The following is a 16,140-nucleotide window of genomic DNA, read 5'->3' as shown; positions in this document are numbered from 1 at the left end:
ATAATTTGTTCTTTACAAATCCATGCTGACTGTTCCTTATCACCTCATTATCTTCCAAATGTTTGCAAATGGATTCCTTAATTATTTGCTCCATTATCTTTTCTGGTACAGAAGTTCTGCTGATGGTCTGTAATTCCCTGGGTTGTTTTTATCCTTTTTTATATGTGGGCATTATATTTTCCCTTTTCCAGTCTTCTGGAATCTTTCCCGTATTCTAGGACTTTTCAAATATAATAGCTAATAGCTCAGATACCACCTCAATCAGCTCCTTTGGTATTCTAAGATGCATTGAATCTGGCCCAGGTGATTTAAGGACATCTAATTTGTTTAAGTAATTGTTAACTTGTTATTTTCCTATTTTAGCTTCTGATTCTACTCCATTTACATTTACTGTCTTAGATGTCCAATCACCACCAACCTTCTAGGTGAAAATTAAATTAAATAAGTCATTAAGCATCTCTGCCATTTCCACATTTTCTCTTACTGTTTTTCTCTCTTAATCTAGTAATGGGTCTACCTTGTTCTTGGTCTTCCTCTTGCTTCTAATATACTCATAGAATGTTTTCTTGTTCCCTTTTATGTCCCTATTTAGTTTGATCTCATTTTTTGTCTTGGCCTTTCTAATTTTGCCCCTATATACTTGTGTTATTTCTTTATATTCTTCCTCAGTAATTTGACCTAGTTTCCACTTTTTATAAGACTCCTTTTTGATTTTCAGATCATTGAAGATCTGGTAAAGCCGAAGTGGTCTATGCAGTGGAATAATGTGCTCTTGTACCCTTAATAATGTCTCTCTAAAAAATTGCCAACTGTCTTCAATCATTTTTCCTCTTAGAGTTGCTTTCCATGGGACTTTACCTACCAGTTCTCTGAGTTTACTAAAGTCTTCCTTCTTGAACTTCATTATCTTTACTTTACTCTTCTCCCTCCTTCTATTCCTTAGAATCATAAATTCTATCATTTCGTGATCACTTTCACCCAAGCTGCCTTCCACTTTCAAATTCTCTTTAAACCAAATCTACAACAGCTTTCTTGCTAGTAGCTTTCTCCACTTTCTGAAATAAAAAAAAATTGTCTCCAATACATTCCAAGAACTTTCTGGATAATTTATGCCCTGATCTATCAGTTTCCCAACATATGTATGGATTGCTGAAGTCCCCCATCACACCACGTCCTGCACTTTGGATGATTTTGTTAGTTGTTTAAAAAAAGCTTCAACTGATTAGATGGTTTGTAGTAGACCCCTTATCATGACATCACCCTTGTTTTTACCCCTTTTACTTACCTAGAGATTCTCAACAATTCTATGTCCTATTTCCAACTTGATTTCAGTCCAGTTTGATATATAAGGCAACATCTCATCCCTTTTTCCCCATCTGTCCTTCCTGAGCAAGTTGTACCCTTCTATACCAATGTTCCAGTTGTGTGTATTCTCCCACTTTAAGCTCCTTTTCCCTATATCGTATGCTGGCTATGGGCTTGTCTGGTCTCCTTTCTGCCAATGGTCCATTAGACCAGTGTTTCTCAACCAGTACGAGTACCCTTAGGGGTACTTGAGCGAAGTCTGGGTGGTACGTCAACACAACTTAAATTTGGAGAAAATTGAATTGTTAAGTTTTACAGTGCTTTATTTTTTTTGTACTTTTTACACCCAAAAATGTCATTGTCTGCCCAGTTCAATTAAGTTGTTTAAACAAATGTGTTGCAATGGTAGAAAAAAAATGTGTGTCTGAAAACTGTAAGAACTGGGAGTACTTACAATTTTTTAAGGGGTACTTTATAAAAAAAAAAGGTTGAGAAATACTGCATTAGACAGTCAGGAATCATCAGGACAGAGGAAAGCTCTGCTAGCTTTCCCATTCCCCTGGTTTCAAGCCATTCACCAGCACCAGGGAAGATGTGTGTAATAAGAGGTGCTGGTTTGGCTGTACATCTTGCAATAATCCCCTAACCTAGGGTGAACTTCCTATGACTGGTTAGGCCAGACTGACAGCTGCTACACCCCGGTAGAGTGCTATGGGAATTGTCGGGAATATAATTTAAGATTGAACTTCACCATGCTGAGATGACTGACGTACATGACTTGTTTAAGTCACTTCTGGATATGTCAGAATTCAGAACAGTTTGCCTAAGTTGTGTTACATTTTTGGCACTGAGCATGTCTTTTGGCTTGGAGTATAAAAATATTAAAGAACACAAGAAAACTTTGTTTTTTTAAGTATATAAGAACATAAGAATGGCCATACTGGGTCAGACCAAAGGTCCATCTAATCCACTATCCTGTCTGCCGACAGTGGCCAGTATCAGGTGCCCCAGAGGGTGTGGACTGAAGACAATGATCAAGCAATTTGTCTCCTGCCATCTTTCTCCAGCCTTTGACAAACAGAGGCCATGGGCACCATTCCTTACCCCTTGGCTGATAACCTTTTATGGACCTAACCTCCATGAATTTATCTAGCTCTTTTTTAAACTCTGTTATAGTCCTAGCCTTTACTGCCTCCTATGGCAAGGAGTGCCACAGGTTGACTGTGAGCTGTGTGAAGGAGAACTTTCTTTTATAAGTTTTAAACCTGTTACCCATTAATTTCATTTGGTGTCCTCTAGTTCTTATATTATGGGAACAAGTAAATAACTTTTATTTATTCACCCTCTCCACACCATTCATGATTTTATATACCTCTGTCATATCCCCCCTCAGTCTCTTCTTTTCTAAACTGAAAAGTCCCAGTCTCTTTAGCCTCTCCTCATATGGGACCTGTTCCAAACCCTTAATCATTTTAGTTGCTTTTTTTTGGAACCTTTTCAAATGCCAAAATATCTTTTTTGAGGTGAGGAGACCACATCTGTATGCAGTATTCAAGATGTGGGTGTACTATAGTTTTATATAGGGGCAGTAAGATATTCTTTGTCTTATTTTCTATCCGTTTTTTAATCATTCCTAGCATCCCATTTGCTTTTTTGACTGCTGCTGCACACTGTATGGATGTTTTAATAGAACTATCCACAATAACTCCAAGATCTCTTTCCTGATTAGTTGTAGCTAAATTAGCCCCCATCACATTGTATGTATAGTTGGGGTTATTTTTCCAATGTGCATTACTTTTCACTTATCCACATTAAATTTCATTTGCCATTTTGTTGCCCAATCCCACAGTTTGGTGAGATTTTTTTGAAGTTCTTCACCGTCTGCTTTGGTCTTGACTATTTTGAACAGTTTAGTATTGTCCGCAAACTTTGCCACCTCACTGCTCACCCTTTTCTCTAGATCGTTTATGAATAAGTTGAATAGGATTGGTCCTAGGACTGACCCTTAGGGAACACCACTAGTTACACCTCTCCATTCTGAGAACTTACCATTTATTCCTACCCTTTGTTTCCTGTCTTTTAACCAGTTCTCAATCCATGAAAGGATCTTCCCTCTTATCCCATGACAACATAATTTACACAAGAGCCTTTGGTGAGGGACCTTGTCAAAGGCATTCTGGAATTCTAAGTATACTATATCTACTGGATCCCCCTTGTCTACATGTTTGTTAACCCCTTCAAAGAACTCTTAGAGTATGTCTACACTATCCCGCTAGTTCGAACTAGCGGGGTAATGTAGGCATACCGCACTTGCAAATGAAGCCCGGGATTTGAATTTCCTGGGCTTCATTTGCATAAGATGGGCGCCGCCATTTTTAAATCCCGGCTAGTTCGAACCCCGTGCCGCACGGCTACACGCGGCACGGAGTAGCTAGTTCGGATTAGGCTTCCTAATCCGAACTAGCTGTACTCCTCATTCCACGAGGAGTACAGCTAGTTCGGATTAGAAGCCTAATCCAAACTAGCTAGTCTGTGCCGCGTGTAGCCATGCAGCACGGGGTTCGAACTAGCCGGGATTTAAAAATGGCGGCGCCCGGCTTATGCAAATGAAGCCCAGGAAATTCAAATCCCAGGCTTCATTTGCAAGTGCGGTATGCCTACATTACCCTCCTAGTTCGAAGTTGGAGGGTAGTGTAGACATACCCTAATAGATTAAACAAATACAGGACTATGTAGCACTTTAAAGACTAGTGCTGTATGTTGTTTCAACTACACCAGACTAACACGGCTACATTTCTATCACTATTCTAATAGATTAGTAAAACATGATTTCCCTTTACAGAAACCATAGGGAGCAAAGCTGACTCTGTACTTCAGAACAGAGAGCTGAAGCCAGCCTGCTGAGTGGATGCCAACTTTTGTTTTTTTTTTTGTCCCTTGTAACATTTTACATCATCTATCAATTATGAAAAGAAAGAAAAGGCTGAGAATTTACGATCTAATTTGCAGGCTGGAGTTGTTAGCTTCTGTGTCCGGATAAATCCTTTTTTATTTCTGTGAGTGTAAATTTACAATACAGTTTACAAGGAATGATGGGCATGAGTCAAAATTCAGATCTGAACAACTCCTACGTATTTTAGAGATTTGGAAGCTGATCCTGGATCCAGTTTTGACCTTTGTAGATCTCCACCCTCACTTTGGTGGAATAATCTCATCTCATTCAAAACGGGGGGTAGGAAGAGGTTCATAATCTGGATACAACTTTTGCAGTTTAGGCACATCTACAGTTTTAATATATTTGAACTTTTCCCCTCCTTGGATGAATGTTTTAGGAAGACACTGACAGTAAAGGAAGGCTGTAAAACTGTCACCATAATATAAGCTATCTCTGAAGAAGTGAACATAAATATACTCTAATTGCTGGAAAAGCATGGTTTGCAACTGTGCACATTCCAAAGAGTGTCATTTCCCAACACACTGTAGTGAGTCATGCGCTCAGATGGTTTACAGTAAAACTCAGCATTTTGGAGGCAGGAGATATGGGGCCTATCCCAACACTCCCTACTAAGCATAATTCCCATAGAAATCAAGGGGAATGAAGTCAAGGAAGAAGACTGTTTTGTTTCCTATAGAATATGCAATGAGGTAAGAGAAATGAGGTGGAGGAGTAAGGGACTGGAAGTCTCCCTCCAGGATCCCTCTTTAGGACCAAACAAAACACTGGCTTCTAACTAGGGCATTAGGGGTTGGAGACTCCACTAGTCAGACTGAATTGGGCAAAGCTCTAGGAGCAGTGGGAATAAAACACTTAGCCTTAGTCTCCATAGGGCTGGTGGCTCTAGCAGGTGCCAACCAGCAAGTCCTCAAGATTCCTCTTGGTCCCTTGAATGGGACCAGGGAAAGCTGCAGAAGCTGAAGATCTGCCTTCTGGTCCCATTGAGGTTAGTGATACTGAAGGCTTCCTCATGTCTCCTGCATAGGGTTGCATAAAGCAGCTGTGGATGGAAGCCCACACAGACTCCCTACATCCTCTCCATGGATCCAAGGTTTAGGAGAACTGAGTAGCCAGAGAAAGAGCTAGAGAGCCAACAGCAACAAAAAAAGCAGGAAAGGCCCAAAGAGCTACTCTGTCAGTGGCATGTGGGTAAGAAATTTTCACTCTCTGAAGTAACTCCAGAGAGTGCCATCAAACCTTACAATCTGAATGGAGAAATCAGACATAGGAAATGTTATCATCACTATTTTACAAATGGGGAACTGAGTTACAGACAGATTAAATGCCCTTTCTTTGTATCTCCCTTCATCCAATCCCATAGGGTGTGTCTAGACTACATGGCTCCATCAACGAAGCCATGTAGATGAGGCAGGACAACAAAGGGAAATGAAGCAGAAATTTAAATAATCGCTGCTTCATTTAAATCAAAATGGCCGCCATGCTGCGCCAATCACCTGTTTGTCAGCACAGCGCAGCAGTCTAGACAGGAATCTTCCGACCCCCGAACCCTTTGTTGGCAGATCTTTTATAACTCGTGAAACAAGGCTTACAGGATCTGCCGACGAAGGGTTCTGGAGCTGGCAGATCCCCATCTAGACTGCCGTGCTGTGCCGACAAGTAACTGATCAGTGCAGCACGGTGGCCATTTTGATTTAAATGAAACGGCGATTATTTAAATCACTGCTTCATTTCCCTTTTTCGAGTAAACTAATCTACTTGGCTCTGTCGACAGAGTCATGTAGTTTAGACGTACCCATAGACATTGTCTGTGGGAAAGCTAGGAAATGAACCCAGATCTCCTGAATTTTCCAGTTTACTGTTAACCACCAGACTGTCTTGCCTTTTAAGATATTTTGAAAATGGGCAAATTTCTAAGAGTCAAAGTAATCAAAATGATTAAAGCTCCCTTAATCTAACATTTGTGAGAATTTCAACTCTACTATTTTTTTAGCCAGTCCTTCTGGAGAATCAGAGGAATACTAAGTTGATTTTTGGTCAGATTGTACTGTTGGCAGTCACTCACTGCAGATAATTTGCAAACAGCCTATAGGCCGACATATGTTCGCACAAAACGGTTGTTGGACAATTTACATTAAAGAAAATCAGAATGTCTGAGTAAGTCACAATGGGAGAAAAATAAATCAGAAACTATTCACTGGAGATGCAAAATTTTCTATCTCCATAAATGAGAAGCTACTGAACAGACATATTCAAAATGAAATTTGGATTCATACACCTGCACATGAAAATACTTTGAAAACTTTTTTTTTTTAAAGCCAACTTCTTAAAACACTTTAGAACACTTTTTAAAATACTCTGGGAGGCAGGAGTAGAGAGGATCAGATGGATGGTACTCCCAATACTGGTCTGAGTCTCCATGCTAGTAATAGAAATTCATAGCATGCCCATGCTATAAATTCCCATAAATTTAAGGAAGACTGGATTTCTCAAGGTATTACAAAGACTCTCTTTGGTATATCAGTGATTCATTTCCACCTGAGGCTTGTAATAACTGAAAATCATGACAGCTTATGGAATTCACTAATTTTCATGAATCGTTTGAAATATTAGTCCAGGTCACAATGGACAAGTATCCACAGTACAGAAACCACAATTAGCATCTGGCTAGTTCAGTCTCACATAAATTGAGGTGAACTCTCCAGGTCAGATTGAAGGCATATTGGTACAACAGAATGAAAACTCCTTTGCCATTGTTGTTCCAGAGAGACAGGACTTCATTCTCCAAAACTCTTAATCTAGCACTATTCTTAAAGCCCCAAACTGTTTGTTTTAAATGAAACAATGCTCTTTTATAAATGATAAAAAAATATCTTGGGCTTCATTCTCAGTTCCACAAAGTTGCCATTAAACACAACTCCAGAGAGGGAAACTTACTGTAAGGTCCCTTTTACTGCCACAGTGATGTTAAAAGAGGCCTTAGTGGAAATGTGAACGAGGCTTCTTCCCTTTCTTTGTATCTCTCTTCATCCCACACTAACACAATGTGGTTTCCGGTCCCCATCTTTTGTCACACATGGGGCTAACATGGGTTATTTAAGCATGCCATTTCATAATCAGCTGCATCTAGACATTTCATAGCACTCTTCAGCATCTTTTGTCATTTAATTTAAACATCACTGGAGAGAGTAGCAGCTAAACCAAGAATTCCAAAAGTATTTTAGAAACTCTCCACATACTTTCCCTGAGGTCTTGATAGGCATTTCGACTTTCATAGTCACCATCAGGCATCTTCTCATTCCCTTTCTTGTTTTTCTCACCTTTCTTGTTGCCATTTTTAGCTGTAAGAATAAAAGAAAAACAAGTTTTACTTTTGTCACTATAAAGCATATTTAACAATTTCTAATAACTACAGAACGAATAAAACTGTTTGCTTCTGTGTGATGGCATTCCAAGACTTCCAATATAGCAGTTTAGAATAGCCTGTTATTTTTTTCCAGGTATGAGTACTGTAGAAATATGAGTACAAGGAATCATGAGTGTCTTTTCTTCACTGCACTATGAAGGAACACTATGCATTTCTTTCTTGCACTAAGGGAACTCAGTTATTAATGATTATATGTGCACCATTTACAGTTAATTGCTCAGTGCTCCTAATCAGATATATAAGGCCTACACCCAACGCCTATTGAAGTAAACAAAAAGACTCCCCTTGACTTCAGTGGAGCTAGATCAGACCTTAAAAAGGATGACTATATTTAGACTGCAGTAATCTAACATCTTCCCAGACCTCCACCAATATTCTGTCCACAGGCAAGAATGCCCCCAAAGCTAGTGAGCAGAAAAGCAGCATCGTTCTGCATCTATATTCTGATTTGTTACAGTGTCCTCCATACAAGCTCTCTCACCTCCAAAGAACATTCAGCAATGCAATCCTACTCCAACAGAAGAGAAGCCTGAAAACACTGAACAAGTCTTGATGGCCTGTCCCCTCTTAATTCTTTTTAAATATACACCCACTCTATTAAACATTTGATATTAGTGCAGATTGTTCAGGAGTGGTTCTATGGAGAGAATAAAAGGGGAAATGTATTGCTCTATTTCTCACCTGGCTTTGTGCCACCACCATTACTAATTCTCTTTGTGTTCATGTGTATCTGAGCTAGCCAAATACTCTCCCTCTGAATTTTAAGATGCACTCATTTCAACCATATTTGGATTCCTTTTGTGTCTACTTTTGCACGAACATCCAGAAAGTAGAATGTTAAGCTCTCACGTGTCCGTGCCAGGAATGATATAGATTATATGGCCATGAATGCTGCTTGACACAGGTTGCTCACCAGTTCCTTTGCATGGGACATTTAAACAAGCCACATATGTATCTGATGTGTCCTTTGTCTATATGGCAGCGCATGCACAAGCAGCTCCTCTGTGTGTGAATGTGATGAGAGAAACATCAAATTTAAACTCTGCACTAGGCAACAAAATCTTCTGGTAGCCTAATTGTCATGGGGATGACATATCAGGCACCATGGGAGTCTCAGATGTACAGGTGGATGGAGTCTCAAAAACTTACCTAACGTTTCCTGAAATTATACTGAATGAGATCAGCTCTGTGGACTAACTACCACAGCAATTCTGCAGTGACAAAATAGGCAAGTAATAATTACTTTAAATGTCTGGACTGATAAACTGTTAGCTCAAGGGAAATTTTCCATGATTTACTTGCACTCCACTTTTGGGTTATTTTCTCAGTATACAGGGATCTGACCATGTTCATTTCAAAAGCAAGAAGGAGCAAGCACTACAGCTGGCCATCGGGAAGTAAGGGCCAACTGGTGGAATGTATTTAGGAGACAGAAGGGGAGGTGTGAGTCCCACAGCTATATTTGCAGGATTGGAGCCGTGAGATGGAGTGGAATGAGCAATGGATTTGAGGTTGTTGGAGGGAGGGAGGACTAGAATCGGAGGGCTGGCACAGAGACTGTCAGGAACCAGAAGCTGGAGTTAGAGACAGGGAAGGATGTGATTGAAGGATTTGCAGGGTGGAGATCATGGCAGATGGAGGAAACTGGGGTAGATGCCTCCAGAGGGAGAGTTAAAGGGCTGGAATTGGGTGGTTCAAGGATGGGAGTAGGTAAATGGGTCTCATGTAATCTGAGCCTGAGCCACAAAATTGAATTGCTGTTCGAGGTTGTTGCTTTTCTGCTCCATCTCTACTCTACGCACTAGTACCCAGTGGTAGCCAGCCTGGGCCTCCAATCTGGCCAGACACCTGGGACTGAGCCTGCCTGGCACCAGCCCGTGCCTCTTGAGATACTGTTAGGAGACAGCAGCAGATCTCAGCCTCAAGTGGGATCTGGGAAGAGTGCATAGTAAAAGGGTCTGGTGGTGGCAATGCCATTTCCCAGACTGTCACCACCCACTCCTAGAACCAGAATTCCCAGAGCCATTCCCTTGACATTCCCTCTGCCACACGGGCAGCATGCACTGAACCCTTCTGGAGGCACCAACCCCTCCAGTTGGTGCCAGTATCTGCCTGAGCTCCTCCACTATGGCTGTTCTCCATGGGACTGGGGAGACCACCTGCCAGCTCAGCACTGCATTGCCTCTGAGGTTGCAGCAGCAGCTTAATTCCCAACTGAGGAGGTTTCATCTGTCTCTGCTCCATCCTTCTTGTACCTGTGTGTCCCACAAAAGAAAAAAAAAGACTTCTTCATGATAGGTTCTGGCTTCCTCCAGGTCTGGAGCTGCTCATTCTCCTCACTCTGCCCCCAGCCACATTCCAACCCCACCCCTTCCCTCATGCCTACACACACTACCTCTTCCCATCCCCACTCCAGCCTGCCCTGTCTCTTCTAACCCAATTGTGCCCACTCCTACAAACATGCCCCATCCCTGTTCATCCCCTTTCCCTCCACAGCTGATTGCAGTGGGCAGGGAAACTTTGGGAGTGAAGAGGGAGTTGATGGGGGGAGGGGAGGGCTGCCAGCAGACGAGTGGCACTGGGGAGGAAGGGAGAGTGCAGCTGTCAATAAGTGCTAAGCACCCACTAATTTTTTTCTGTGGGTGCTTCAGGATTGGAGCACCCATGAAGTTGATAACTATGTTTTCCACATTTTATGCAAATCAGCTAGTGCTGCTTATATCTTGCTCTCACACCAATACTTCTACCTCTCTCTAAGGCTATGTCTAGACTGCAAGCCTCTTTCGAAAGAGAGCGTCTAGACTGCACGCAGAACTTTCGAAAGAGCAAGCCGCTTTTTCGAAAGAAAGCACCCAGTGAGTCTGGATGCTCTCTTTCAAAGAAGCCCTATTTACATTCAAGAACGCCTTCTTTCGAAAGAAGGCGTTCTTCCTCGTGAAATGAGGTTTACCGCCGTCGAAAGAAAAGCCGCGTTCTTTCGATTTAATTTTGAAAGAACGTGGCTGCAGTCTAGACGCAGGTGAAGTTATTTCAGAAAAAGGCTACTTTTCCCAAAAAAAACCCTGAGTCTGGACACAGCCTAAGCGAATCAAAGCACGTGTGACTTCTTGGAATCCTCCCCCAAACCTTAGAATTACACTCATCCAATCAGAAAATAGAAACAATAGCATTTGATTGAGCTGTCCTATCAAAACTGGTATGGGCTTTTCTAACTCCAGATAACTTTGGACAGAGAACTGTTATCCAAGGCAGTTTGCTAAAATGAGTTAAGTCCTATTTGAAGTGACACATCCAAAGAGAAGTGCCAGGAAACTCCACTTCCATCACTAAACTCCTCACTTGTCAAGTCCCACAAAGAACAATTGTCTCTCCACTACTTTTCAACATCTACAGTCATCCATTAGGTGAAATGATCATAAAACATAGACTCAACTGCCAGCAATATGCCTATAGTACATAAGTCTACCTGTTCTTCACCACATACAATTACACCGCTGCCACCAGGATGAAGTCATGGATGCACTGCTGGCTGGAGCAGAATCCAAACAAGACAGTGGTGGGCAGAGGGAATTATTTGGAGGAATTTGCAGCCATAGCACATTCTCCTTTGATTGAAGGTACACATACACGTTGCATCAGATCCATTCATAGTATAGGAATACTCTTGGATTCTTCACGGGCTCTAAGTACTAACAAAGCAACAGCTGTGAGTAGCACTTTCTAATATCTCTTGTTCACTAGGAGACTGCCCTGTCCTAGCAGGTATTCGTCTAGGTCTAACCTCAGGTATTCGTGCCTTTGCCACTTCTTGGCTTGACTACAACAGTGCTGTACACCTTGGGCATGAAGCCTTCAACATTTAAGAAACTCTAACACAAAACTCTACAGAGATTCTCCTCGGCAACACAGGTTACCACAAGAACTTTGCGGCTTGTTTTCTACTCTCTACTACACTGACTTCCCCTGGAATTTCAAATGCAAGTTCAAGGTCTCAGTCCTTATACTGGTCCCAGGCCATGGAGATCCTTGAACACATCTGAAAAAACACCAGAAACTCTGGGGGTAGGGGGAACGGCAGTCAATAACTATGCCCCTCTGGCATAATGAAAGATAAACAAATATAAAGCTTGTCTGTGCAGGAGACAAAATATTCTTGAGCGTTGATCTGAGACTTCGGAAGAAATTCCCCTAAGAATTAAAGACCATCACAAACTGCATCATCTTCCTATTCAAGTGCAAGGCACATTTTGATTTGCCTTCCCTTATATACACATAGGCTGTGTCCAGACTCAGGGGTTTTTTCGAAAAAAGTAGATGGAAGTAGCCTTTTTTCGAAAAAACCTCACCTGCATCTAGACTGCAGCCACGTTCTTTCAAAATTAAATCGAAAGAACGCGGCTTTTCTTTCGATGGCGGTAAACCTCAATTTACGAGGAAGAACGCCTTCTTTCAAAAGTTCCTCTTTCGAAAGAAGGCGTTCTTGAATGTAAATAGGGCTTCTTCGAAAGAGAGCATCCAGACGCACTGAATGCTTTCTTTCGAAAAAGCAAGCCGCTTTTTCGAAAGTTCAACGTGCAGTCTAGACGCTCTCTTTCGAAAGAGGCTCTTTCGAAAGTATCTTTCGAAAGAGCCTCTTTCGAAAGAGGCTTGCAGTCTAGACATAGCCCTAGTAATGTATGTATTTAAAAAAAATCTACAAAAATAAGACACTACACTACATGTTTGTACACTTAGGAAGAGGAGGAGAGAACAAATAACAGATGAGAGTTATATGACCATGTTATTTAATGCATTACTGGAAGGACCTCAGATATTATAGTCATGAATGTGGCATAAGAACAGATATAGAATAGAACCTACTGAAGCCAGTGGGACATGTTGATTTCAATGGATCATGCCCTAAATAAGTGAGAATGGAATTAGAAAGTACAAATCTACTTTTGATAGGATCTGTCTTGCCTTGCAGAGATTAGGGTACAGCTGAATTTATAAAAGTTGCTAGATAATTTACCCTGAATGGCTTGGGTCCTTAACTCAAATAAGTTTTGTTTTTCTTCATTTAAATCATTGTTCTGGGGCAGGAATGAGGATGAGGGGTTCAGTATGCAGGCTGCCCTGGGGAGAGAGAACAACCCCAACCCTTTCTCACTGCAGCAACTTGGGACCAGGTGAGAAGCACTTGTCCGTGGCCTGACCGTGGCCACTGCCACAGTGGGGGGAGGCTGCATGTCCCCCAGGGACAGACACACACACAAACAACCATACAGACACACAAACAAACTCTCTGAAATATATAGTAGATAGCTTTCCCTTCCTCCACCTATGCCCCTGACTTGCCCAACGGGGTATAACTGTCACAGTCCCCATATCTGATCCCTTGATGCCCCCTGTGGTCATTTAACAGTATAACTGTTCCTCTTGCCAGACACCTCCCTTTCCATTTTATGATAAACAATCAAATTCCAAGTGAATTCTATTTTCCTGGCACAACCAAACCCTGACCTTGCTTTAAGTGATGATAAGAGGAAGCTGCACACCAAATTTGTCAGTCCTAGCTCCTACCCTTGAGCAGGAGTTCTTGAACAAATAGACGGACACACAGATGCACATTTCTAAAATATATAGTAAGATAAAGGAGTCAAAGGGCAGGATAAGATTGATGTATTGCTCTGTAACTCAAGTGCTCACAAATATGCTTTAATTTAAAAACTATCAAGGCATAATCCTGGGTTTGCCCAGCTAAAGTCACTGGGAGCCCTGCCCATTGACTTGAATAGAAAAGGATTTGTACTTCACAATGTATTAATACTTCACAACGTAAAACAGCTGCATTCATGCCATCAACAGTAATTAGCTTAAATTAATCAAGTATGTGTCACATGCAATTTGCTGTAGCCATTACACTGTTATGATTTTAGTCCAACTTGAATTCAAAGTTAGCACTGATCACTACCAGCTGCCCAGCCAAAGGGCAGATCATACATTCTCACTCCTCTTCCTTTCTTCATTCCAACCAAGATCCAGTCTATTGTTTGCTACAACATATAATTAATCCAACACGCCCCTGCTTCCACTGAACTTCACCAAAAAAACACATTTTATATTTACTGTACATCCATTGATTTAATCCCCATTCAATGTATAAAAGTGTTTGCTCACGTATGTAAATTTACATAGAGTTATACGCACCTACACATGTTTACAGTGAGATTCATAATTCTTAGGTAAGCACCAATGAATCCTGAGTTCTACACTCTGTACTTTTATAAGGCCAAATTATCAAAGTTGGGAGTGCAATGTGAGGTACCTACATTTATATTTTGGCATGTATGTAAGTGGCTTGATCTTTAAAGGTGCTGAAAACCAACAACTTTAATTGATTATAATAGTACTAATCCAGATGGCACTGCACGGGATGGTGTTTTAGATTTAACCTGCATAATTGCTGGATCACTCTACATTGCTTTGGATAGTTATATTATGTATAGCAGTGGTCACCAACCAGTAGATCAGATCTACCAGTAGATCTTGGAGCCTCTGACAGGTGATCCTGACTGGTTTGGCAGGAAGCTATCAAACGCTCGCACTTCAGTTGCCCCTCCGCCCACGGCCATGCTGCTCCCGCCCTCTGCCTTGGAGCTGCCCCGCTGGTAGCCTCCTGCTTGCTGTGCAGAGTGTGGAAGCAAGAAGGGGGGTGCTGATGTCAGGGTGTCCCTCCTCCCCCCACTACTGTACCCTGTCTCCACACAGAGAGAAGGGGATGGAGGGTGTTAGGCAATGCAAATCTCTGTCACTCTCACACACTGTGTGTGTCTGTCATTCCCACAAACATCAATTGTCCTTCACTCTCATCTGACCCAACACATGTGTGGGTTGTTGCTACTACTCTTACTGCTTGCAAAGTGGGTTGGTTTTGGTTTTTGACTGGTCTGTGCATTTCATAATGTTAATTTCTCTAATACTTAAATTTAATTCTTTGAGTAGTGAGTTCTAAAATGCCTAACCTGTCGTGTGCTGCTCTTGGAAGTGGCTGGCATGTCCCTGCAGCCTGAGCAGGGGGTCTCGACATCCTGTCCTTGCCTGCAGACACCACTCCTGCAGCTCCCAATGATCAATAACAGGGAACTGTGGCCAGTAGGAGCTGTGGGCTCAGTGCCTGTAGATAAGGGGCAGCACATGGCGCCATGGAGCCACTGCTGTATCTGCCTGCTGCTTACAGGAGGGGTACAGGGCCAAGTCGTCTCAGTTAAGTGGTGCCCAGCCAGAGCATGCATCCTGAATCCCTGTCCCAGTCCTGAACTCCCTCCTGCTCCAGACATGAGTTCTCCTGCACCCAAACTCCTTCCTAGAGCTTGCATCCTAAACCCACTCCTAGACCCCAATTCCCCGCCCTCTCCCACACTCCGAACTCCTTGGCCCTAGACCAGAGCCTGCACCCCAACTCCCTATCCCAGCTTCATGAAAGTGAATGAGGTTGGGGGAAGAAGGGGGATGGAGCAGGCAGGGTGAGGCCTCAGAGAAGGGGCAGGAAGGAAGCGGGGCAAGGGTATTTAGGTTTGAGGTAGATCTTACATGGCACTTAAATTGAAAAAGTGATCTTGTAGTTTAAAAGGTTGGAGACCACTGATATACAGTATATATGGAGCTACTAGTGTCACCTATAGTTAAGGCTCTTCAATAATTCTTATTAAGGATCCCTTTTTTCAGTTAGTTAAAATGTACCAGTCCTTATGCGTTCCAGCTGAGTTTCAGCCTTCTGGGTGTCTGGCTTAGGCTGATTGATTTTCAGTAGTTTCAATTAAAATGTTTCAGACATTCCAGAGCATGAGTAAGAGGAAAATGTGACCTCCCCCCCTCCCCCCCATGTTAAAAAAATTATGACCAATTATTTGAGATGGTTTAGAGCCTCTCTTAGTTCACAGCAGGGACTTGAAATTCATCAGAGTCACACTGGCGTTGGGGATATGCCCATTGCTGTCTCACTGACAAAAATGTCCAAATATGGCCATGCTATAGGTCTGAAAGATTTCAGATCACACATGCTCCACAGAGACTTATTAGAGATCGGCAGCTCAGTTTCTCTGCACTAAACATACTCCAGCCCAAGGCTGAACTGGACTTTCTCTGTAATAGCTTAAGGCAATATGGCACCAAATCACCAGAACAAGGAAATAGTCACTCGTGCTCTCTCATTACCCACTGATCTGGGACCCAAGTAGTGAGGAGGAGGAGGAAGAAATGTGGAAGAAACAAGGAGCTGAATGTGGAAGTTAGGGTAGAGTTGGGACAAGGGGTAGAGTTGGGACAAGGAATCTGATGGGGGATTTGGGATGGGGAACAAGGGATGAAAGAATGAGACACAGACTGGAAAAGGAGGCAGGGGAGAAAAGGAGATTGGGAATGACTGGGACAAGAAGCTGAGGGAACTGTGACCGAGAGTATGTGGGGACATGGA

The 16,140-nt window shown here is 42.2% G+C and overlaps 1 protein-coding gene across 1 annotated transcript in view; it reads right to left on the bottom strand.

The window, feature by feature from the left end:
- CPXM2 (carboxypeptidase X, M14 family member 2) overlaps window positions 1-16,140 on the bottom strand; it is a 187,572-nt gene that overhangs the window by 113,776 nt on the left and 57,656 nt on the right. Inside the window, exon 4 of the mRNA XM_006136104.4 lies at window positions 7,498-7,599. Coding sequence (XP_006136166.2) covers window positions 7,498-7,599 — 102 coding nt within the window. The remainder of the gene's footprint in view (window positions 1-7,497; window positions 7,600-16,140) is intronic.

Source organism: Pelodiscus sinensis, chromosome 8, assembly GCF_049634645.1.
Source record: "Pelodiscus sinensis isolate JC-2024 chromosome 8, ASM4963464v1, whole genome shotgun sequence".
Classification (NCBI taxonomy): Eukaryota; Metazoa; Chordata; order Testudines; family Trionychidae; genus Pelodiscus; species Pelodiscus sinensis.
This window is presented reverse-complemented; position numbering and strand designations above follow the sequence as displayed.